At 42.7% G+C, this 24360-nt stretch overlaps 1 protein-coding gene across 5 annotated transcripts in view; it reads left to right on the top strand.

Moving 5' to 3' along the window:
* The window catches only part of LOC137351611 (mesoderm induction early response protein 2-like), a 101759-nt gene that overhangs the window by 12645 nt on the left and 64754 nt on the right, over nt 1-24360 (top strand). For 4 of the 5 annotated variants that reach the window (XM_068016218.1, XM_068016219.1, XM_068016224.1 and 1 more), the window contains 3 exons: nt 13594-13715; nt 14603-14737; nt 19504-19627. In XM_068016218.1, coding sequence (XP_067872319.1) covers nt 13594-13715; nt 14603-14737; nt 19504-19627 — 381 coding nt within the window. Of the gene's footprint in view, nt 1-13593; nt 13716-14130; nt 14320-14602; nt 14738-19503; nt 19628-24360 lie in introns of those variants that run through there. The other variant, XM_068016223.1, reaches the window with a different exon arrangement.

The raw sequence follows: 24360 nt of genomic DNA, 5'->3' as shown, positions 1-24360 counted from the left end.
TAGTATCCTTGCTGAGGAGTTCATAGAATGCTTTCAAGATAGTTTCTTAGAGCAGCACGTTCTGGAACCAACCAGAGAGCAGGTTATATTAGCCTTGGTGTTGTGTAACATGATAGGTTTAATTAATGACCTCAGAGTAAAGGCATCTCTAGGTAGCAGCGACCACAATATGATTGAATTTTACATCCAGTTTGAAAGAGAGAAGAGTGAGTCTAAGACCTAAATATTATTAAAATTTTAAACCTAAATAAGGGCAACTATGTGGGCATGAAAGCTGAGCTAGCTGAAGTGAACTGGGTTACTAGGCTAGAAGATAGATCAATAGAGAAGCAGTGGCAGACATTCAAGGGGGTATTTCAGAATACTCAGGATAAGTATATTCTGACTATAAAGACAAATTCTAAGGGGAGGACTTGCTATCCGTGGTTAACTAAAGAAGTTAAAGAAAGCATCAAACTTAATGAAAAAGCATATAATTGCGCAAAGATGAGTGGCAGGTCAGCTAATTGGTCAGATTATAAAGAATGGCAGAGAATGACAAAGATTAATCAGGAGAAAGAAATTAGAGTACGAGAGGAAGCTAGCTAGAAATGTAAAAACGGATAGCAAGAGCTTCTATAGGTAATTAAAAAGGAAAAGAATAAATAAATGAGTGTTGGTCCTCCAGAGAGTGAGAATAGGGAGTTGATAGTAGATAATAAGGAAATGGCAGATGAAATTAACAAATATTTTGCTTCTGTGTTGGCTATAGAGAATACAAAAACATTCCAGTAAGAGCTGTAAATCAGGAGGTGGAAGGAATAGAGGAACTTGGTGAAATTACAATCACCAGGGAAGCGGTACTGACCAAACTGATGGAGTTGCAGCTGCCAAGTCCCCGGGTCCTGATGGGCTTCATCCTAGAGTTTTAAAAGAGGTGGCTAATGAGGTAGTAGATGCGTTGGTGTTAATTTTTCAAAATTCGCTAGATTCTGGAAAAGTTCCATCAGACTGGAAAATAGCAAATATAACCCCTCTATTCAAGAAGGGGGGGTGGGGAAGGCAGAAAACAGGTACCTATAGGCCAGTTAGCTTGACGTCTGTCGTGGGGAAGGTGTTGGAATTGATCATTAAGGAGGCTATAGCTGGACACTTAGAAAAACTCAAGGTAATTGAGAATAGTCAGCATGGCTTTGTGAAAGGGCGATCATGTTTTACCCATTTATTGGAGTTCTTGGAAGGAGAAACATAAAGGGGAGCCCATCGACGTACTGTACTTGGATTTCCAGAAGGCATTTGACAAGGTGCCACATATTGTACAAAGTAAGAGCTCATGGTGTAGGGGGTAACATATTCGCATGGATAGAAGATTAGCTGCCAAGCAGAAAATAGAGAGTATGCATAAATCGGTCATTTTCTGATTGGCAGGATGTGATGAGTGGAGTCTGTGCTGGGGCCTCAACTTTTTACAATTTATATCAATGACTTAGATGAGGGGAGTGATGGTATGGTAGCTAAATTTTCAGATGACACAAAGATAGGTAGGAAAGTATGTTGTGAAGAGGACATAAGGAGCTTGCAGACCGATATAGATAGGTTGAGTGAATGGGCAAGAATCTGGTAGATGGAGTATAATGTGGGAAAATGTGAAGTTGTTCACTTTGGCAGGAAGAATAAAAAAATCAGAGTATCACTTAAATGGAGAGCGACTGCAGAACTCCGAGGTGTTCTAGTGCATGAGTCAAAAAGTTAGTATGCAGGTACAGCATGTAATAAAGAAGGCTAATGGAATGCTATCCGTTATTATAAGAGGAATTGAAAGTAAAAATAAGGATGTTACGCTTCAGATATACAGGGCATTGGTGAGACCACATCTCGAATACTGTATGCAGTTTTGGTCTCCTTATTTAAAGAATGATGTGAATGCGTTGAAGGTGGTTCAGAGGAGGTTTAGTAGATTGATACCTGGAATGAGCGGGTTGTCTTATGAGGAAAGGTTGGACAGACTGGGCTTGTTTTCACTGCAGTTTAGAATAGTGAGGGGAGACTTGATTGACATATATAAGATCCTGAATGGTCTTGACAAGGTGAATGTGGAAAGGATTTGCCTCTTGTCAGTTGGTCCAAAACTAGAGGGCACCATTTTAAAATTAGGAGAATTTTTTTCTCTGAGGGTTGTGTGACTTTGGAAATCTGCCTCAGAAGGTGGTGGAGGCAGGGTCATTGAATAATTTTAAGGTGGAGGTTGATAGATTCTTGTAAGGCAAGGGAATCAAAGGCTGTCAGGTAGATGGGAGTGTGGAATTCAGGACACAAACAGATCAGCCATGATCTTATTGGATGTGGAGCAGGCTAGAGGGGCTGAATGGCCTACTCTGCTCCTAATTCATATGTTCATAGAACTTGTTAGAGGTGATCACTTTTCTAAAAAGAGGCAAGGCAATGTAAGTATTATTAAATGTAGATAAAGAAGTTGAGATCAGTGCCAGGAAAGAGTAAAGCCATTATAGTAGTTGGTAAGTGTTTCTAGATAATAGTCTAGACATGGTGGGGAACCTTAGCCCCGTGGAATGTACATCCTGTGCTGTGTGGGAAATCCTGGATGCTTCTCATGGCCTGAACGATCACATGTGCAGTAAGAGTTGCTGGCTTGAGCTCCGGGTTTCGGAGCTTGAGCGGCAGCTGAAGTCACTACAGGGCATCTGCGAGGCTGAGAGCTTCGTGGATAGGTAATTTCTGGAGATGGTCACCCTGCAACTTAAAGACGTGAAGGCAGAGAGGGAATGGGTGATCGCCAGAAGGAAAAGGAAGTCCAGGCAGGTAAGGCGGGGATCCCTGTGAGTGCAACTTGCTCTCCAACCAGTATTCAAGTACTGGTTAGAGTGATAGTTCATCTGGGGGCAGGCAGAGCCACGTCTGTGGCACCGTGGGTGGCTCAGCTGCATAGGGCAGGAAGAAGAAGAGCACAAGAGCAATAGTAGTAGGGGATTTGATAGTGAGGGGAACAGACGGCATTTGTGTAGTCACAGACGTAACTCCAGGATGGTATGCTGCTTTCCTGTTGCCAGGGTCAAGGGTGCCCCTGAGCGGCTACAGGACTTTCTCGGAGTTAACAGTCAGAGGTCATGGTCCATGTCTGCACCATTGACATAAGCAGAAAGAGGGATGAGGTCCTGAAAGCAGAGTTTAGGGAGCTCAGAGAACGCTGGAAAAGCAGTACCTCAAAGGTAGTAATTTCCTTATTACTCCCGCTGCCACGTGCTGGTGAGCACAGAGATAGGAAGATGGACCTGATGAGTACGTGGCTGGAGAGATTGTGCAGAAGGGAGGGCTTTAGATTTCTGAGGCATTGGGACTGCTTCTGGGGGAGATGAGACCTGTATAAGTCGGATGGGCCAGGGCCAATATCCTCGCAGGGGGTTTTTCTCGTGTCTTTGGGGAAGGTTTAAACTAGCTTGGCAGGGGATTGGGAACCTGAGAATAGATTCAGAAGGCAGAGAAGTAAAGTTGGAACTGGAAGGCAGCAAATTAGTAAGCATATTTGAGAGGCAGAGGAACCAAAGGCTAGCATGCAGTCTAGGGAATAAGTCAGATGAGCTGAGAGCACAGATTGACATATGGGAGTATGATATTTTAGCCATTATTGAGAGATGGCTAAAAGAAGGGCAGGAATGGCTGTTCAACATTCCTGGTTGCAGGGTTTTCAGACAAGATAGAGGGATTTTAAAAAAAGGAATGGTGGCCACAATATTGATTAAAGAAACAATTATAGCTGTGAGGAGGGATGATATGGTAGCAGGATCGTCAAATAAGGGCATATGGGTTGAACTGAAGAACAAAAAAGGGGAAATCACACGACTGGGAGTGAGTTTTTTTGTTCTTTCATGGGATTTGGGCGTCACTGGCAAGGCTAGCATTTATTGCCCATTCCTGAATTGCCCTTGAAAAGGTTGTGGTGAGCTGCCTTCTTGAACTGCTGCAGTTCATCTGGTGTGGGCATATCCACAGTGCTGTTAGGCAGGGAGTTCCAGGATTTTGGAACTATACTGTACTATAAACCCCTAAACAGTCAGAGGGAGTTAGAAGAGAAAATATGTAGGAAATCTCCTGAAAAGTACAAAAACAAAAGGGCAGCAATAGCGGGCGATTTCAACTACCCCAATATTAACTGGATAGAATTAGTGCGAAAGGCATAGAGGGAGCAGAATTCTTAAAATGCATTCAGGAGTTTGTAGCAAGCCCAACGGGAGAGGGGGTAGTTCTGGACTTAGTTTTAGGGAATGAAGCTTGGCAGGTAAAAGTTGGGGAGCACTTTGGTGGAAGTGATCATAATTTAGTTAGATTTATGGTAGTTATGGAATGGACAAAGATAGACTAGGAATAAAAGTTCTCAATTGGGGAAAAGATAATTTTACAAAACTGAGATGTCATGGAGCTAGACTGGGAATAGCTACTTGAAGATAAATGCGTGGGAGGCATTCAAGGCAGAGATAGTGAGAGTTCAGAGCAAGTATGTTCCCTTAAAGAAAAATGGTGGGATTAACAAATCCAGAGCCCCCGGATGTCAAGGGGTTTAAAGGAGAGGATAAAGAAAAGAAGGCATGACAGATACAGAGGGCTCAATACTGCAGAAAACCTAAAGGAGTATAAAAAATGGCAGGGTGAAATTAAAAAGAAACTAAGGAAAGAAAAGAGGGCATGAAAAAATATTGGCAAGTAAAATCAAGGAAAGCCCAAAGATTTTTTCTAAATACATAAAGAGAGGATAACTAAAGAAAGAGTAGGGCCTGTGGCGGTGCATGGCACTGATTGTGGATCTCAGTATGCAGCGAGAACAGTAGTAAGAGGAACAGAGTAACAGAAGAACATTGTAAGAGTTGGGCCTATTAGGGACCATAAGGGTAACCAATGTGTGGAAGGGAAGGATGTGGGTATCGTTCTTAATGGATAGTTTGCGTCTGTTTTCACAAAACAGAGGGACAGTACAGACATTGCAATCAGGGAGGAGTGTGAAATATTAGATGAAATTAACATAGTGAGAGAGGACGTATTAAGGGGTTTAACACCTTTTGAAAGTGGATAAATCCCCCCAGGCCCAGATGAAATGTATCCTAGGGTGTTAAGGGAAGCAAAAGAAGTAGTAGTGGAGGCTCTGATCATCATTTTCCAGTCTTCTCTGGCTACTGGCTTGGTGCCAGAGAGCTGGAGGACCACTAACATTGTTTAAAAAGGAGAAAAGGGGTAGACTGAGTAATTACAGGTTTCTGCCTCTACCACCCTTTCAGGCAGTGAATTCCAGATCCCCACCACTATCTGGGTGAAAATATGTCCCCTTGAATCCCCTTTAAACCTCCTACCTCTTACCCACAAAATCCGAGTGTATCAAGCCTGTGTCCTCAGTACCTTGCTCGATGGCAGCGAGGCCTGGACAACGTATGTCAGCCAAGAGCGACGTCTCAATTCATTCCATCTTCGCTGCCTCCGGAGAATCCTTGGCATCAGGTGGCAGGACCGTATCTCCAACACAGAAGTCCTCGAGGCGGCCAACATCCCCAGCTTATACACACTACTGAGTCAGTGGCACTTGAGATGGCTTGGCCATGTGTGCCGCATGGAAGATGGCAGGATCCCCAAAGACATATTGTACAGCGAGCTCGCCACTGGTATCAGACCCACAGGCTGTCCATGTCTCCGCTTTAAAGACGTCTGTAAACGCGCATGAAGTCCTGTGACATTGATCACAAGTCGTGGGAGTCAGTTGCCAGTGATCGCCAGAACTGGCGGGCAACCATAAAGACGGGGATAAAGTGTGGTGAGTCGAAGAGACTTAGCAGTTGGCAGGAAAAAAGACAGAAGCGCAAGGGGAGAGCCAACTGTGTAACAGCCCCGACAAACAAATTTTTCTGCAGCACCTGTGGAAGAGTCTGTCACTCTAGAATTGGCCTTTATAGTCACTCCAGGCGCTGCTCCACAAACCACTGACCGCCTCCAGGCGCTTAACCATTGTCTCTCAAGACAAGGAGGCCAAAGAAGAAGAAAAATACCCCATGTTTATGGACCCCTCAACTAAGGGGAATAGGGCCTTCCTATCCACTCTATCTATACCCCTCATAATTTTATACACTTCAATTAGGTACCAAAGGAAACAACCCTAGCCTATCCAATCTTTCCTCATAACTAAAATTCTCCAGTCCAAGCAACATTCTTGTAAATCTCCTCTGTACCCTTTCTAGTGCAATCGCATCTTTCCTATAGTGCAGTGACCAGAACTGCACACAGTGCTCCAGACTGTCACAAAAGTAAAAGCCCATGGGATCCGAGGCAAAGTGGCAAGTTGGATCCGAAATTGACTCGGAGGCAGGAAGCAAAGGGTAATGGTTGGTGGGTGTTTTTGTGACTGGAATGCTATTTCTAGTGGAGTTCCACAGGACTCAATACTAGGTCACTTGCTTTTTGTGTTATAAATCAATGATTTGGACTTGAATGTAGGGGGTGCGATTAAGAAGTTTAAAGCTGATACAAAAATTGGCCGTGTGGTTGATGATGAAGAAAGCTGTAGACTGCAGGAAGATATCAATGAACTAGTCAGGTGGGTGGAACAGAATCACAGAATTATTTCAGCACAGAAAGAGTCCATTTGGTCTGTCGTGTATGTGCTGGCTCTGAAGGAGCAATGTACCAAGTGCCACTCCCCTGCCTTCTCCCCATCGCCCCGCACATTCTTCCTTTTCAGACAACAATCCAATTCCCTCTTGAATGTCTCAATTGAACCTGCCTCCACCACACACTCAGGTACTGCATTCTGGAACCTAACCACTCGCTGCTTAAAAAAGTTTTTCCTCATGTCGCTATTGCTTCTTCTGCCAATTACCTTAAATCTGTGCCCTCTTGTTCTTGATCCTTCCACCACTGGAAACTGTTTGTTCCTAACTATCTGTCCAGACTCCTCATGATTTTGAATGCCTCTATCAAATGTCCTCTCAACCTTCTCTTCTCCAAGGAAAACAGTCCCAATGTCGCCAATCTAATCTATCCATGTAACAGAAGTTCCTCATTCCTGTAACCATTCCCGTGAGTCTCTTCTGTACTCTCTCTAAAGTGTGGTGCCCAGAACGGGACACAGTACTCCAGTTGAGGTCAAACCAGTGTTCTATACAAGTTTACTATAACTTCCTTGCTTTTGTACTGTATGCCCCTATTAATGAAGCTCAGGATGCTGTATACTCTATTAACTGTGCTCGCAACTTGTCCTGCCACCTTCAATGATTAATGCACATATACTCCCAGGTCCCTCTGCTCCTACACCCACTTTAGAATTGCATCCTTTAGTTTATATTGTCTCTCCGCGATCTTCCTACCAAAATGAATCACTTCACACTCTCTGCATTAAATTGCATCTGCCCCTTGTCCGCCTATTCCAGCAACCTGCCTGTGTCCTTTTGAAGTGCTACACTATCCTCCTCACAGTTCACGATCTTTCCAAGTTTCGTATCATCCGCTGATTTTGAAATTATGCCCTGCACACCAAGGTCTAGTTCATGAGTATATATTAGGATAGCAAGGGTCCCAACACCGATCCTCGGGGAACTCTGCTACAAACCTTACTCCAGTCTGAAAAACATCCATTAACCACTACTGTCTGTTTCTTGTCACTCAGCAAATTTCGTACCCATGTTAAAGGCTGGCTTGGGTCTGCAAATGAAACCCGACCCGAGCCCGACAGAACCACATCCGACCCGAGCCTGACCCAGCCCTAGTCCTTGCATTTTTTCCCGCGCCCGACCCGACCATCAGTTAACCTACCTTCCATTTTTCACTTTGTTACTTATCTGCACAAGCTTAAAAAAATTGTAACTAAACAACCTTTCTAGTCAAAAAAGTACATTAACATTGGAGCCACTTACCGGAGGGCATGCCAGGAAAAGCACCAGGCCCGACCCAAGACCGAATGCCAGACCGGAAGAGCGACCTGATCTGAACCCGACACATGTCGTCTGGGTCGGGTAGCCATGCTCTAATCCATGTTGCTACTGTCCCTTTTATTTCATGAGCTATAAGTTTGCTCACAAGTCTGTTGTGCGGCACTTTATCAAATGCTTTTTGAAAGTCCAAGTACACCATGTCAACAGCATTACCCTGATCAAGCTTCTCTGTTACCACATCAAAAAAACTCCAGTAATTTAGTTAAACACGATTTTCCCTTCACAAATCCGTGCTGGCTTTCCTTAATTAACCCGCATTTGCCCAAGTGACTATTAATTTGTCCTGAATTAATGTTTCTCGGTGCTTCCCCACCACTGAGGTTAAACTGACCGGCCTGTAGTTGCTGGGCTTTTCTTTACACCCTGTTTTGAACAAGGGTGTAATATTTGCAATTCTCCAGTCCTCTGGCACCACTTCTGAATCTAAGGAAGACTGGAAAATTATAGCCAGTGCCTCTGCAATTTTCACTCACTTCCCTCAGTATCCTTGGATACATCTCATCTGGTCCTGGTGCCTTATCAATTTTAAGTACAGCTAGCCTAGCCAATACCACCTCCTTATCAATTTTAAACCCTACAAGTGTCTGAATTACCTCATCTTTCACTATGACCTGCGCAGCATCATCTTCCTTGGTAAAAAAAAGATGCAAAGCATTCATTTAATACCTCAGCCATGCCCCCTGCCTCCATGTCTAAATTTCCTTTTTGGTCCCTAATCAGCCCCACTCCTTTTACCACCCTTTTACTTTTAATATGCCTATAAAAAAAACTTTTGATTCCCCTTTATATTAGCTGCCAGTCTCTTTTCATATTCTCTCTTTGCTTCTCTTATTTGCTTTTTTACATCCCATCTAATTCTTCTTTATTCTGCCTAGTTCTCGGTTGTATCATCTACCTGACATCTGCCATAAGCACAATTTTTCTTCATCTTAATCTGTATTTTGTCATTGAGGGAGCTCTGGATTTGTTTGCCCTACCTTTCCCCTTCGTGAGAATATACCTTTACTGTTCCCAAACTATCTCTTCTTTAAAGGCAGCCTTTAAAGTAAAGTTCAGTTACTGTTTTGCCTGCCAGTCTTTGATTGCAAAACAGTGGCACTTGGAGTTTAATCCGGCGAAGTGTGAGGTAATGCATTTGGGGAAGGTTAACAAGGCAAGGGAATACGCAATAAATGACAAAATACTGAGAAATGTAGAGGAATAGACGGACCATGGAGTGCATGTCCTCAGATCCCTGAAGGTGGCTGGACAGGTAAATAAGATGGTCAAGGAGGCATCCAGGATACTTGCCTTTATTTGCTAAGGCATAGAATATAAGCGCAGGGAGGTTCTGCTGGAACTGTATAAAACACTAGTTAGGCCACAGCTGGAGTACTGCGTGCAGTTCCGGACACCGCACTATAGGAAAGTTGTAATTGTACTAGAGAGGGTACAGACGAGATTTACGAGGATGTTGTCTGGACTGCAGAATTTTAGTTATGAGGAAAGATTGGATAGGCTAGGGTTGTTCTCTTTGGAACAGAGGAGGCTGAGGGAAGACATAATTGGTGTATAAAATTATGAGGCGTATAGATAGAGTGGATAGGAAGCCCCTATTCTCCTTGGTTGAGGGGTCCATAACCAGGATGCATAGATTTAGGGTACATGGTAGGAAGTTTAGAGGGCATTCGAGGGAACACTTTTTCACCCAGAGGGTGATGGGGATCTAAAATTCACTGCCTGATAGGGGTGGTAGAGACAGAAACCCTCATAACGTTTAAAAGGTACTTGGATATATACTTGAAGTGCCGTAACCTACAAGGCTATGGATCAAAAGCTGTAAAGTGGGATGGCTGGATTACGGGCCGATGGACTGAATAGCTCCTTCCGTGCTGTAACTTCTGTGATTAAATGAAATATTTGCAAATAAGAACAAGGACCTTGACATCCTTACACTGGGAACGGTGGAACCCATAAAGTTTGGCAAGAACAGAGGTTATGGGAGTGCATGAAAAGATGTGAGCCATAGATTTCTGAATTATTCAGCACCGTACCCCATCAGCAACTTTAGAAGTGTCAAGGGGTGATGCTTTAATGTCAGTCACATTGAGAATAAAAAGAATCACTTTCTTGACCTTGAGAATGAGAGCATGTGAATGTTATGCCAGTGTGATTTGTTGAATGATAATTTTCTTTAATCCACTGACTGGAGATCTGAATTTATTTTAAAAGACATTTAAAAAAAAAAGCTAAAAGATGATTTTGCTGGCAGCTTTGGATGGTCACTAGTTTGTAACACTATCCTGCATTGCAATGCTTATGAGGAAGAAGACAAAATGTCTGCTCATGCCGCACCAAGAACCAAGACCCAGAAAGTTTAAAGGAACTACCTATTCTTGTTAGCAACAGAGAAATACTGCTAACTGCTGTTTGAATGACTGAGTGACTGTCATGTGACAAGCCCCTCCCCCTTCTGTCATTTTAAGCTGTGTCTTTCTGCAGCAGAGAAAAGAGAAACAACTGGACTCTGACACATACAGACCCAAGTGGGGGTGTCTCTGTCTCTCTCTCTATTCCAGCTTGAAAGCTTCAAATCCTGCTTGTTGACTGACCACCTCTGCATACTCTGGCTACAATCAGAAAACCTGTTGGTGGAAATCATCCACATTGCTGTCTCCAAGAGACCCACCAAACGAGTCATCTACCTCTTCAAACTAAAAGCCTCAGGACCACCGAATTCAGCTGGAAGCCAGTTGAATCATCAAACTCCATAGATTGTATACCTTTTTTTTTCTATGGACTCCAACCAACCGAATTACCTTTCCCCACTCAGTAACCTATTTGTGTGTGTGTGTGTGTGTGAGAGAGAGAGAAAGCTGGCACATAGTTTATTATTATCATTAGTTCGCTTTAGGTACAATAAAGTTGCCTCTTTCTTTGTTAACTCAAGAAAACCTGTCTGATTGGTTTTTGTTATGATCATAGCAAGTAAGTAATCAAACACCTACTGAATTGGCCAGTACACGTGCTTTAAGAAAGAATTAAACCTGTTGTGGTCAAGCAAGGAGAGGGAAAAGAGGGAAGCCTTTCACCCACTCCTCACTTGACCGTAACATGAACATAAGAAATAGGAGCAGGCAATTCGGCCCTTCAAAACTGGTCTGCTATTCAATACGATCATGGCTGATCTATCTCAATTCCACTTTCCCACACTATCCCCATGTTTTTCAATTCCCTTAGTATCCAAAAATCTATCCATCTATCTTGAATATACTGAGAACAACTGTTTGTTTCTTGCACAGAAGCAAGATTTCCAACTATATTTTAAAATTTGTGCATTTGCTTATTTATTGTTTAACTTTCTGTTGTCATAACTTTTAGTCATGTTTTTATGTCCGTCCTTAATGTTGGAACATTTAGAATGGAATTCCTGTATGTAAACATTTGCGGACTCTGGTCAGTATGTGGCACTGTGGATCGAGTTTCTGAAATTTTGCCCAACTCTGGCATCTTGTTTATATGCTTAAAAATCCATCAACTTTTTTTTTTAGAATTAGAATTAGAACATTACAGCGCAGTACAGGCCCTTTGGCCCTCGATGTTGCGCCGACCTGTGAAACCATCTGACCTACACTATTCCATTTTCATCCATATGTCTATCCAATGACCACTTAAATGCCCTTAAAGTTGGCGAGTCTACTACTGTTGCAGGCAGGGCGTTCCATGCCCCTACTACTCTCTGCGTAAAGAAACTACCTCTGACATCTGTCCTATATCTATCACCCCTCAACTTAAAGCTATGTCCCGTCGTGTTTGCCATCACCATCCGAGGAAAAAGACTCTCACTATCCACCCTATCTAACCCTCTGATTATCTTATATGTCTCTATTAAGTCACCTCTCCTCCTCCTCCTCTCCAATGAAAACAACCTCAAGTCCCTCAGCCTTTCCTCGTAAGACCTTCCCTCCACATCAACTTACTATGGGTTCACAGACAATTTACTAATTGTAATTGAGATGTAGCAACAGCAGTTGAGATGTTCCCTGAGCAGGGACGCAAGTCTTGCTTTGATTGATGTGATATTTGCAGTCTTCCACTTGGAGGAAACATGCAAGACTTCAGATTTTTCTCAATTTCATCTGTGATTCATGTAATTCACATGAGTAGCAAAGTGCCCTGGGATTCTCTTAACAGTGTCTGTGTTTCCATCCTTGAGTGGACTAGGAAATCTTCATTAAGATAAAATTTCTGTCCAAGCTGCACTCCTTTCATTTCTATGCAAATCCACAATATTATAAAGTACTTTTACAATCTTAAATTATTTGCTCCACTTCAGCATGTTTATTCTTGCTGGCATGTATCCTTTTAGAAGTATCTACCTTTTGCAGTCCCATTTTCCTCACAGGCATTATTGCAAATGCAACTCTATTCACTTATTTTACATAGGATGATATAGGAGAAACAGCACAAAAACAAGCCATTCGGCCCAGCCAGTCCATGCCAGTGGTTATGCTGCGCCCGAGCCTCTGCCCGTCTTTCCTCATCTAAATCTATCATCATATCCCTCTATTCCCTTCTCCCTGATATGCTTGTCTAGCTCCCCTTTAAATGCATCAATACTGTTCGCTTCAGCTACTCCCTATGGTAGTGAGTTTCACATTCTCACCACTCATTATCTAAAGAAGTTTCTTCTGAATTCCGTATTGGATTTCTTGGTGACTGTCTGATATTGATGGCCTCAAGTTATGCTCTTCCCCACAAGTGGAAGTATTCTTTCTCTATGCACTCTATCAAAAACTTTCATAATTTTAAAGACCTCAATTAGTTCACCCCTCAGCCTTTTTTTTTTAAAGAGAAAAGCGACCCAGCCTGTTCACCGTTTCCTGATATGTATATCCATGCATTTCTGATATTATCCTTGTAGTCTTCTCTGCACCCTCTCCAATGCCTCCATATCCTTTTTATATGGTAACCAGAATTGCACGCAGTACTCCAAGTGTGTTCTAACCAAGGTTTGTTGTTTACTGAATTCTAGTTGCTGTTGGAGGGAAACAGTGTTAATGTTTAGGAAATCCTGAATAGTTATATATACATTTTGATTTTAGCATTCGATTTCAGGCAGAACATTAACAGATCACAAATGAACTGTTTTTTTAACAGTCAGGTAGACTGGCCGCTTCCCATAGAGAGGAGCTGAGCATTGTCCAGCAATAATTAGCCTGTAATTTGCCTCGGCATGTGCTGAGAATTTGAGCAGATGCCTTAAGGGGCACACCAGGATAGTGGCTAAACGTCACAAATGTTTTCCAAATGCTAAAATACCATTGTACATTGTAGTGAAAGATTGGTTAATATGTTGTTCATGATGGGCCAAGTGGCCTCTTTTTGTGTCTTAAAATTTCTATGATTTTATGTTGGTATAAATATAAAATTACATTTCTTTACCAGGCAGCTTTTACACTATCATTTTTAGGACAACCAAAATGTATATGTGGAGAAGTATTTTTTTTGAAAAAATAACGTGAATTAACTTGAGGGTTACTGCTTTATGTCCGTCAGTTCCTAACTCATATTGAGTTGTGTATTTCTCTTTCAGCTGTACTAATATGTGCAAGAGAATATGTAATTGTTAAATTTGATTTTGGTCTTTCAGCTGGCTCAATGGGCTCAGCGGATCACAGATTCAATTTGGCCGATATCCTGTCTCACAATTACACACCTCAGGAAGAAGAGGAAACGCCTGAGGCAGATAAATCATTTGAGGATCTGGAGAGGGTAAATTCATGTTAAGAATTTTTAAACTTTTAAATCCTGAATGTACAGGTATAAGCCTAATGTATCATTTTGTTCAATACTAGATGTGTTTGAGTGTCATCTGTATGACTCTAGAGTGTCATAGCGTATACTGTGTTCTGGTTCTCTTTTCATCTTTTGTTTCCACTTTTCTGCCACTCCCCAACTCGGAGCAATGAACATCATTTGTGCATGATTATACATTGTAGCTACAAGATATATTTGAAAAAGATAGCTGAAATACAGAATTCATTGAATGTTAAAACTGTGTATTTCTTTGATAATTGAAGGCAGATATAAGAATTCCCTGGAAGTTCAGCATTTCAGTCACACAATCGACTTGCTGGCAGACAACTGTAGTGTACTCCGAATAATGGTCTTTTCTTCACTAAATAGGAAATCGTCCAATAACTTACATTTTTTTTATTCATTCGTTGGATGTGGGTATTGCTGGCAAGGTCAGCATTTATTTCCCATCCCTGATTGCCCTTAAGATACAACTGAGCGATTTGCTAGGCCATCACAGAGGGCAGTTAAGAGTTAACCATGTTGCTGCGGGTCTGGAGTCACATATAGGCCAGACCAGGTAAGGACCACTATGTTACCGTACTCCATAAATTAACTAACATAATACAACAAAGTGGGATTCAGAGCGAAAACAACTCATTTGAATTAAGTATAGGCTGTATTTAGCAAAATTGTCAAGTAAAGGCTAGTAATGTGATTTCATCCAGCCTTCCCTTGTGTGGTTTCACTCCTCTGTGTTATGCCATATGTCCTTTTACAGTTATGGTGTATTATATTTGCATTTAAAGAAGGGGGAAAAGGAACCAAAGTTCATGTATGTTTATTTTAATCTCTTTATCTAGGAAAGTGATATGCCTCTAGAAGAACTTCTCGCACTTTATGGTTATGAAGCATCTGATCCAATCTCAGAGCATGAAAGTGAGGGCAGCTCACACAGTGAGCTTGCTGATAACTTGCCAGATATGACCCTGGATAAGGTAAGCATTTCTAGTTGAGTTGATCTGCTCTTCTTAAAGCAATCAAAAATTGGTCCCAACATTTGCTTTCACTTTTATAATAAACTAGCAGATCTTCCTTGATGTTGCTCATATTGATCAAAGGAAAATGTACAAGTTTGAGAGAGATCTAGTATGAGACAGTGATGGAAGTGGATGAGGTGTTTTTGATGTTACTAAAAAATCTGAATCACTGATCAGTGATTTTTTTGAGCTATGGGTACATTTAAAGTTTGCATACTATAATCGACTCTTAAGTATAGGTAGTAGATTGCAGATTTCATGCCTGATTAATGTGGAATGGTGTTTGCTGGTAAAGTTTCTGATTGCTTCCGAATCCATACCTTTAAAAAGGAACTTGTAGCATCTCTGCCACTTTCTCCCCTATAACAACTCTGCTGTCTTTGCATCAGCTTAAGGGCGATGGTAGCATAGTGATAATGTTGCTAGACTAGTAATCCAGAGGCTCAAATTAATGCTCCAGAGACATGAATTCAAATCTCACCACAACAGCTGGAGGAATTTAAGTTCAATTAATCTGGAATAAAACGCTAGACTCTTTAATAATCATGAAACTACTGGATTGTCAAAAAAAACATCTGGCTCACTAATGTCCTTCAGGGGAGGAAATCTGCTGTCCTTACCTGGTCTGGCCTATATGTGACTCCAGACCCACAGCAATGTGGTTGACTCTTAACTATACTCTGAAATGACCTAGCAAGCCACTCAGTTTAAGGGCAATTAGGGATGGGCAATACATGCTGCCCTTGCCAGTGACGTTCAAAACCCATGAATGATTAGAAAAAAACATGGTTTCTTTTTAAACCTGCAGTGGAAATTCGAAATATTGCTTGGCAATTTTCACCATTTTCTACTTTTTAACAGCATCAATTAAGACATTTCTTGGAGCCTGCCGAAATGAGTGAAATGCTTGATAATCATTTCTCATATGTTATCAGTCGAAAGTATCAACCAGCTGGAAAATTTAGCATGGAAGTAAAATGTTTTTTAAGAAATGATAGAAATCTGAGTTGGGAGGTGATGTGGTGAGGAAATGTGGAAAATTAACAGCAGGCTGATCAGTTCATCATTTTAGGCTACACCTGAAACATTAACCTGTCTTTCTCTTTCAGGTGTTGTGCATTTGTAGCAGTTCTATTTTTAGACATGTAATATTTACCTTTTATCAAAACAAGAATGCTCAAATGCTTCATGTCTGGCAATTAGTTTGAATCGCTGCCTCTTAATTTGATTAACATTTGATAACTCACTTGGGCTTTGCTCTTTTGGCTTAAATGTCTCATGCTTCCTTGGATTGCCATCTTATAGCTTGACCCCAGTGATCTATTGGCCTATCTGGTTGAAGGACCAGTAAGACAACACTGTCAATTTATTGCACAACTGGTTAACAAGCTCAACAAATTCCATTAAATTAATCTTGCCAGTAGAGAGTCTTTCAAATTGTATCCCATTTATAAAGGTGTTTCTTTTCAAGTAATTGAGGAAAGATGTATGGTGGTGGTTTGTTTTCATCATTAGTCATAGCAATAGATAAAGTGCATATGTAACTATTTTTATTCATTCACGGGATGTGGAAGTTGCTGCCGCGGCCAGCATTTATTGCCTGTACTTAATTGCGCTTGAGAAGTTTGTGTTGAACTGTCTTATTGAACCGCTGCAGTCCGTGTGGTAAAGGTGCTGTCATAGTGTTATTAGGGAGGGACCATTTTTTTATTCGTTCATGGGATGTGGGCATCACTGGCCAGGCCAGCATTTATTGTCCATCCTTAATTGCCCTTGAGAAGGTGGTGGTGAGCTGCCTTCTTGAATTGCTGCAGTCCATGTGGGGTAGGTACACCCACAGTGCTGTTAGGAAGGGAGTTCCAGGATTTTGACCTAGCGACAGTGAAGGAACGGCGATATAGTTCCAAGTCAGGATGGTGTGTGACTTGGATGGGAACTTGCAGGTGGTGATATTCCCATGCATCTGCTGCTCTTGTCCTTCGAGCTGGTAGAGGTTGCGGGTTTGGAAGGTGCTGTCGAAGGAGCCTTGGTGCATTGCTGCAGTACATCTTGTAGATGGTACACACTGCTGCCACTGTGCGTCGGTGGTGGAGGGAGTGAATGTTTGTTCATGGTGTGCTAATCAAGCGGGCTGCATTGTCCTGGATGGTGTCGAGCTTCTTGAGTGTTGTTGGAGCTGCACCCATCCAGGCAAGTGGAGAGTATTCCATCACACTCCTGATTTGTACCTTGTAGATGGTGGACAGGCTTTGGGGAGTCAGGAGGTGAGTTACTCGCCTCAGGATTCCTAGCCTCTGACCTGCTCTTGTAGCCGCGGTATTTATTTGGCTACTCCAGTTCAGTTTCTGGTCAATGGTAGCCCCTAGGATGTTGATAGTGGGGGATTCAGCGATGGTAATGCCATTGAATGTCATGGGGAGATGGTTAGATTCTGTCATGTTAGAGATGGTCGTTGCCTGGCACTTGTGTGGCACGAATGTTACTTGCCACTTATCAGCCCAAGCCTGGATATTGTCCAGATATGGCTGCATTTCTACACAGACTGCTTCAGTGTTTGAGGAGTTGCGAATGGTGCTGAACATTGTGCAATCATCAGAGAACATCCCCACTTCTGACCTTATGATAGAAGGAAGGTCATTGATGAAGCAGCTGAAGATGGTTGGGCCTAGGACACTACCCTGAGGAACTCCTGCAGTGATGTCCTGGAGCTCAGATGATTGACCTCCAACAACCACAGCCATCTTCCTTTGCACTAGGTATGACTCCAACCAGCAGAGAGTTTTCTCTCTGATTCCCATTGACTCCAGTTTTGCTAGGGCTCTTTGATGCCATACTCAGTCAAATGCTGCCTTGATGTCAAGGGCAGTCACTCTCACCTCACCTCTTGAGTTCAGCTCTTTTGTCCATGTTTGAACCAAGGCTGTAATGAGGTCAGGAGCTGTGTGGTCCTGGCAGAACCCAAACTGAACATCACTGAGCGGGTTATTGCTAAGCAAGTGCTGCTTGATGGCACTGTTGATGACACCTTCCATCACTTTACTGATGATTGAGAGTAGACTGATGGGGCGGTAATTGACCGTGTTGGACTTATCCTGCTTTTTGTGTACAGGACATACCTGGGCAATTTTCCACATTGCCAGGTAGATTCCAGTGTTGTAGCTATACTGGAACAGCTTGGCTAGGGGTGCGGCAAGTTCTGGAGCACAGGTCTTCAGTACTATTGCCGGAATATTGTCAGGGCCCATAGCCTTTGTAGTATCCAGTGCCTTCAGTCGTTTCTTGATATCACGCGGAGTGAATCGAATTGGCTGAAGTCTGGCATCTGTAATGCTGGGGACTTCAGGAGGAGGCCGAGATGGATCATCAGCTCGGCACTTCTGGCTGAAGATTGTTGCAAATGCTTCAGCCTTATCTTTCGCACTGATGTGCTGGGCTTCCCCATCATTGAGGATGGGGATATTTGTGGAGCCACTTCCTCCAGTTAATTGTTTAATTGTCCACCACCATGGCTGGATGTGGCAGGACTGCAGAGCTTAGATCTGATCCGTTGGTTATGGGATCGCTTTGCTCTGTCTATTGCATGCTGCTTATGCAGTTTGGCATGCAAGTAGTCCTGGGTTGTAGCTTCACCAGGTTGACACCTCATTTTAAGGTATGCCTGGTGCTGTTCCTGGCATGCCCTCCTGCACTCTTCATTGAACCAGGGTTGGTCTCCTGGCTTGATGGTAATGGTAGGGTGGGGGATATGCCACGCCATGAGGTTACAGATTGTGGTTGAGTACAATTCTGCTGCTGCTGATGGCCCACAGCGCCTCATGGATGCCTAGTTTTGCATTGCTAGATCTGTTCGAAATCTATCCCATTTAGCACAGTGATAGTGCCGCACAACACGATGGACGGTATCCTTAATGTGAAGGCGGGACTTTGTCTCCACAAGGACTGTGCAGTGGTCGCTCCTACCAGTAATGTCATGGACAGAAGCATCTGCGGCAGGCAGATTGGTGAGGGCAAGGTCAATCCTGACCTCCAGGATTTTTACCCCAGTGATGATGAACAGCTGTATATTTCCAAGTCAGGATGTTGTGTGACTTGGAGGTACTGTTGTTCTCAGGTGCCTGCTTCCCTAGGTTATAGAGGTCACGGGTTTGAGAGGTGCTGTCAAAGAATCCTTGGCGATTTGTCATCCTGCACCTTCTGTAGATGGTACACTGTGCACTGATGATGGAAGAAATGAATGTTTAAGGTGATGGATGGACTGCCAATCATGCAGACTGCTTTGTCCTCAATGATGTCGAGCTTCTTGAGTGTTGGAACTGTACTCATCCTGATTCACGCTTCTGCTTTGTGCCTTTATAGATGGCGGAAAGGCTTTAGGGAGTCAGGAGGTGAGTGAATCACCACAGAATGCCCAACCTCCGTCCTCTTGTAACCACAGTATTTATGTAGCTGGTCTGGTTAAATGTTTGGACAATGGTGACACCCCCTCCACCCCCCCAGGATTTTGGTGTAGGGGATTAGACAGTGGTAATGCAGTTGAATGTCAAGGATGATGGTTAAACTTTGTCTTGTTGAGATGGCCATTGTCTGGTACTTGTTTAGTGCAAATGTTACTTAGCAGGTATCAGCCCAAGTCTGAATGTTGTCCAGGTCTTGCTGCAAATCTGCTTAAATATGAATAACTAAATAAATAAACATAAATAATAAACCCTGCTTTTTGTTTACAGGAACAAATAGCTAAAGATCTTCTTTCTGGAGAAGAGGAGGAAGAAACCCAGTCTTCAGCAGATGATTTGACTCCATCAGTCACTTCCCATGAGGCATCTGATCTTTTTCCTCACCCTCTGAGATGTAAGTTCTATAGTATGATGGTTTACAACGTCCTTATGGATGGGGAAGGCCATTTAACCCATTTTAATTCATTTATCCAGAACAACTCTAAACTCCTTGCATTGCTGTATCTGTTTTTTCTTAAATTATTCCATGATTTTTGCTTCTGCTACTCTGCCTGGAATTCGTTTTAGGTTTGATCACTGAATAAAAGAGAACCTCATATCAGTCTTAAAGTTACCTTTTATTTGTTTGAACCTATGTAGTATTAATTATATCTTTAACTTTTCCATTATTTTCCTCTTGAAGAATGAATTAATTCTGGCCTACAGCAGTTTGCATGCGAAGACGGAGAAAAATGGAATGATCTCATAGTACAAATAATTTAGGAACATCTCCTTATATTCTATATTATTCAACCCTGATATATTCCACATATGACCTTAGACTGTAACAACAAAATAGCTACCTGGGTAACATTTCATATAGGGAAGACCATTAGTTCATCTCCCCTTCCCATTCCAGTTTTTCCTTTCTTTCTAATGAAATATCCCTATCATTTTAATAACCATGAATCCTTTTCAGATCTCAGGAGTGAAACCCCATTTAAAATTTTCTGTACGACTGTCAATGCTGGTAGCGAGTTCTATATGTTGATTATCCTTTTGTTAAGAAGCTTGAATTTATGCAGCTTAGTTCTGAAATTCTGTACAATGCAGAAAAATGAGTCAATTTTTAACTTGTTAAATTTGTTCCCAATTCAGAAAAATTCAATTAAATTTCCACTTAATATTCTCTTCTGGAGAAAGAAAAGTGCCAGCAGTTGATAACTTCATAACTCAGCCCTATGAATTTTGGAATTGTAGCCCTTGTCAAGTGCTCTCAGATTAGCTTAATATCTGTTCTGAAGTAAGAGACCAAACCTGGTCACTGTATTCCAAATGTCTTGATAAGGCCATGTGCAATTTTCAAATCACATCTTCAATTTATGTCATATACTTATAAATTTAAAAGAATTAAGTTGGTTAATATTCATCCAGTTTGGCAGACTGTCCAGTTTGAGAGATGAGATTGGTCTATGGTTACAACATCGCCACTAAATCTGAGCTTTTATTAGATACAATAACCTCTTTAGTCCTTGTTAAATATATGCTTGGCAGTAACCAGTAAGATGTGTGATTCAGTCACTTTTGGCCACCATTTTGCACCTCAGTCTGGTGCTTTCTGCTACTCCCTCTTCCAAATGCTTACTCTACCAGTTTCATCCCCTTCTTCTGATTTGCATCCATGAGGTTTTGCAGTCTTGTCACTTAGTTTTTTTTTTAAAGTATAAAAGTTATCTCAGGTTGGGACTAAAGATGAAAATCAAAAGAGGGACTTGACAGTTTCAATGAAGCTTGGAAATGTATGCATGAAGAAAACTGGAAAATATTGTATGTGTGAATGATCCTGGGATCAGGGACAGTTCTTGCAGGGAGCAGACAAAATCCAGGTAGGAGAGAATGTAGCGAAGAAGAAGATAGAAGACTAGAGGAGAAAGAGGAAGTGACTAAGGTGATAAGGAAGAATCTCCATAATATACTGTGACCCTAAGTTATGGGACACAGGTTCTCAAATGCAAAATGCAGGATGTTTCTGTGTGCTAAAACTTTTACTACTTAGCATTACTCAAGAATATCAATTATGAGAGCATTTAGATTTTTAGAAACAGGAAAAGGCTATTATGACAAATAAGCCCTCTTATTTTTTTAGATCAGTTAGGTCTACTTCACCATATTTCTCATTTATTACTTTCTCCAGAAGCTAATGTGAGCAGGTTATTTGACTTCCTTGACTTCTCTTTGATCAAAGTTTTAAATTCTGGCATCAATTTATTAGAAGCATCACATCTTAGTGGAGCTTCTAAGTTTTTGTCTAGAGGTTGCGAGCGGTACTTGTTGACTTCATTTGAATGATTGTTGCAAACGTTGACTTGCACAACAAAATGCGTACCTGCTTTCCATCCAGAGCACAGTTGGATGCTGCGCACCTTTGGCCATGATTTTGCCTGTTGAAGCTCCTTGTTATTCGTTGGTCATGTTTTTGTCTGCTAACCTAGAGTGGTTGTTATTGGTCAAACTGACCACAAAAACAGGTCCCCTCTCCAACAATGTTGCTAGTGCTTCCATGGTGTTGAAGTCTGGTGTTTTTACCTGTGTTACATATCATTTTAGCAGATAGCCAATAAGCAGTAACCAAAGAGATAAATCGCATCCAATAAATAAACGCTTCCACACTCCACTTTTTATTATTTTACCAAAGAATGCACATAAAGGTTAAAGTACACACGCATACGCTGTGTGACTGAGCATTGAAATCACATGCCCAACGATGGTGTGTAATACTTTTTCTATTTAATAATCAAAATGCAATTAGCTGCATAAATTTGGAAAATTAAAACTTGGCTTTTTTTTAATTAGAAAATGTGTCAAGAATATCATACTTCAAGAATTATTGCTTTAAGATGGAAAGAATTTGCTGTTATATAACACCTTTTACAACCCTTAACGCTTCACTATCGATGAAGTACTTTTGAAATGCAGTCACTTCCGTAAGGAAACATGACAACCAGTTTGCACACAATCCCTTGCAGTGAGATAAATGACTGGATAATCTGTTTGATGATGTTGGTTGAGGGATAAATGTTGGCTAAATTGATTGGACAGCCAGGGATAAAGGAAGCACTGAGGAATGCCTTCAAAACCATCCTTACGCAAATAGAAGCCGTGCGTGCCCCTAGGGTTGAAAGGGCACATGATAAAACAAAAACATATTGGTCATGCCTGAAGCCAAATTAGACAAAAATAGAAACAGGTTGAAGGAAAATAGCTTTTAAGAGCACAGGGCAGGCATTTAACTCTTCTAAGGCAACAAAATGTGCCCTCAGAACAACCAGAAGGACAGTGAAGAAGAGAATAGTAAACAGGTCTTTCTGAGCTATGTTGTGAGGGTAATTAAGGATTATACAGGGCCACTGAGCAATTTCCCAGTGAAGATTCAGGTGAGTTCCCAGGATCTGGTAGAGATTTTAACTGGCAACTTTGCATTACTGCTCAACACTGAAGACGCTAGGTTACCAATGATACAGCATAGGGTGGTATAATTGAAGGTCAAAGTTGATGCATATATAGTCCTGGCTAGAAGAGATCAAAGATGTACTGTATGGCCCTGATGAAGAAACTTGTTAGGGAAACTCGGGGCTGAATTTAGTGAGCCCCTCTCCAGTCCCGTCGGCGGCACTGACCTGCTATTCAGGTGTGCAGCCAGCCCACCACAGTCATGCGGCGGGTGGCCATATAATAATGGAGGCGCGGGGCCCATCCAGTCACATGACGAGGGCAGGATTCAAGGTGCCAAATATGGCGTCAGAATCTGTCTCCGGAGCAGGTGCTGGCTCCATGTTTAAAGCCCTGCTTGCATTGCTGATTTAGACTCACTTGCTGTTTCCTGATTTCTGCTGAAGCCATTGATGGACACCCACCCCCCCCCCCCCACCCCCACCATCTCCCAGTGAAGGGCGCCACAGGATGGCAGAGGCAAGACACCGGGTGGCCCCATGGTTTAGTGATGCCTCCCTGGTTTCCTTACGGAAAGGCGGGAGGTCCTATTCCCCAGCAATGGCAAAAAGAGTTCCGCCCGCTTGACCGAGCAAGCCTGGATGGAAATCGCAGAGGAGGTCAGCGGTTGTGGGGTCACCACCCAAAAATGGGTGCAATGCTGCAAGAGGGTCAATGACCTCCTTCGTTCTGCCCAGGGGAGTGCTCCATACCTCTCCTATTTAGGGGTTGCTGTGCAGGAGGAAGCAAGTCTTGGGGAGGGAGGCATTGGCAAAGGGGGTTAAGCATCACCTCATCCCGTTAGATACATGGCTGCATCCCGACCACAGGCCATCTTTCATGGCACCCTCCATTAACTCCCCTGAGAGCTGATGGGAGGATGAGCCATATAGGAGGAAACCTCAGCAGAGATGAGGGGCTGTCACTTTCTGCAAAGTATGACTATCTCCCTCTTTCCACTTGCCGGACAAGAGGGCTCATAACAGAGGGGGAGACATCGCGGACAGGCGGAGGAATACCAGACATCGTACTTCTCTCATAATAAAATAAAAGCAAAATACTGCAGATGCTGGAAATCTGGAATAAAAACAAGAAATGCTGGAAATACTCAGGTCTGGCAGCATCTGTGGAGAGAGTATCAGAGTTAGCGTTTCAGGTCAGTGACCCTTCATCAGAACTTCACGTGCCCGAGCAGCTTGCTGAGACTGAGACAACCGAGGCCTCTGACAGTCGGAGGACTGCAGGTGACCAGGCCAATTCTGAGCTCCAGGCTCATGACGAACCTCTGGTGTCGACAGCACAGGGCACGCTGGAGTCGCAGAGAAAGGTAAGGCGACATATGACTGAGATGCCAGAGGCCATGCGCAGTCATGAGCGGATGATGGAGGAGTCCATCCATGCCATGAGTGTCACATCTCAGGCATGTGAGTGCATCGCTTCCTCCATTGAGAGGTTGGCGCCCCTCATGGTGAGCCAGTTGCGCGCAGACTTGCACACCATTGCCTTGGCCATGATCTCAACACAGCAGTGGCAAGACGAGAGAAGGATGAGACCCCTAGAGTCTTCTCCAGCTCCATGTCCTTCTCTGGTCAGCAGGGAGGTTCAGAGGTCCTTGAAAGGTAGGAGGGAGAGCCTTACCTCCACAGCTGGAGGCTCCCC

This window comes from Heterodontus francisci, chromosome 36 (assembly GCF_036365525.1).
Source record: "Heterodontus francisci isolate sHetFra1 chromosome 36, sHetFra1.hap1, whole genome shotgun sequence".
Lineage (NCBI taxonomy): Eukaryota > Metazoa > Chordata > Chondrichthyes > Heterodontiformes > Heterodontidae > Heterodontus > Heterodontus francisci.
This window is presented reverse-complemented; position numbering and strand designations above follow the sequence as displayed.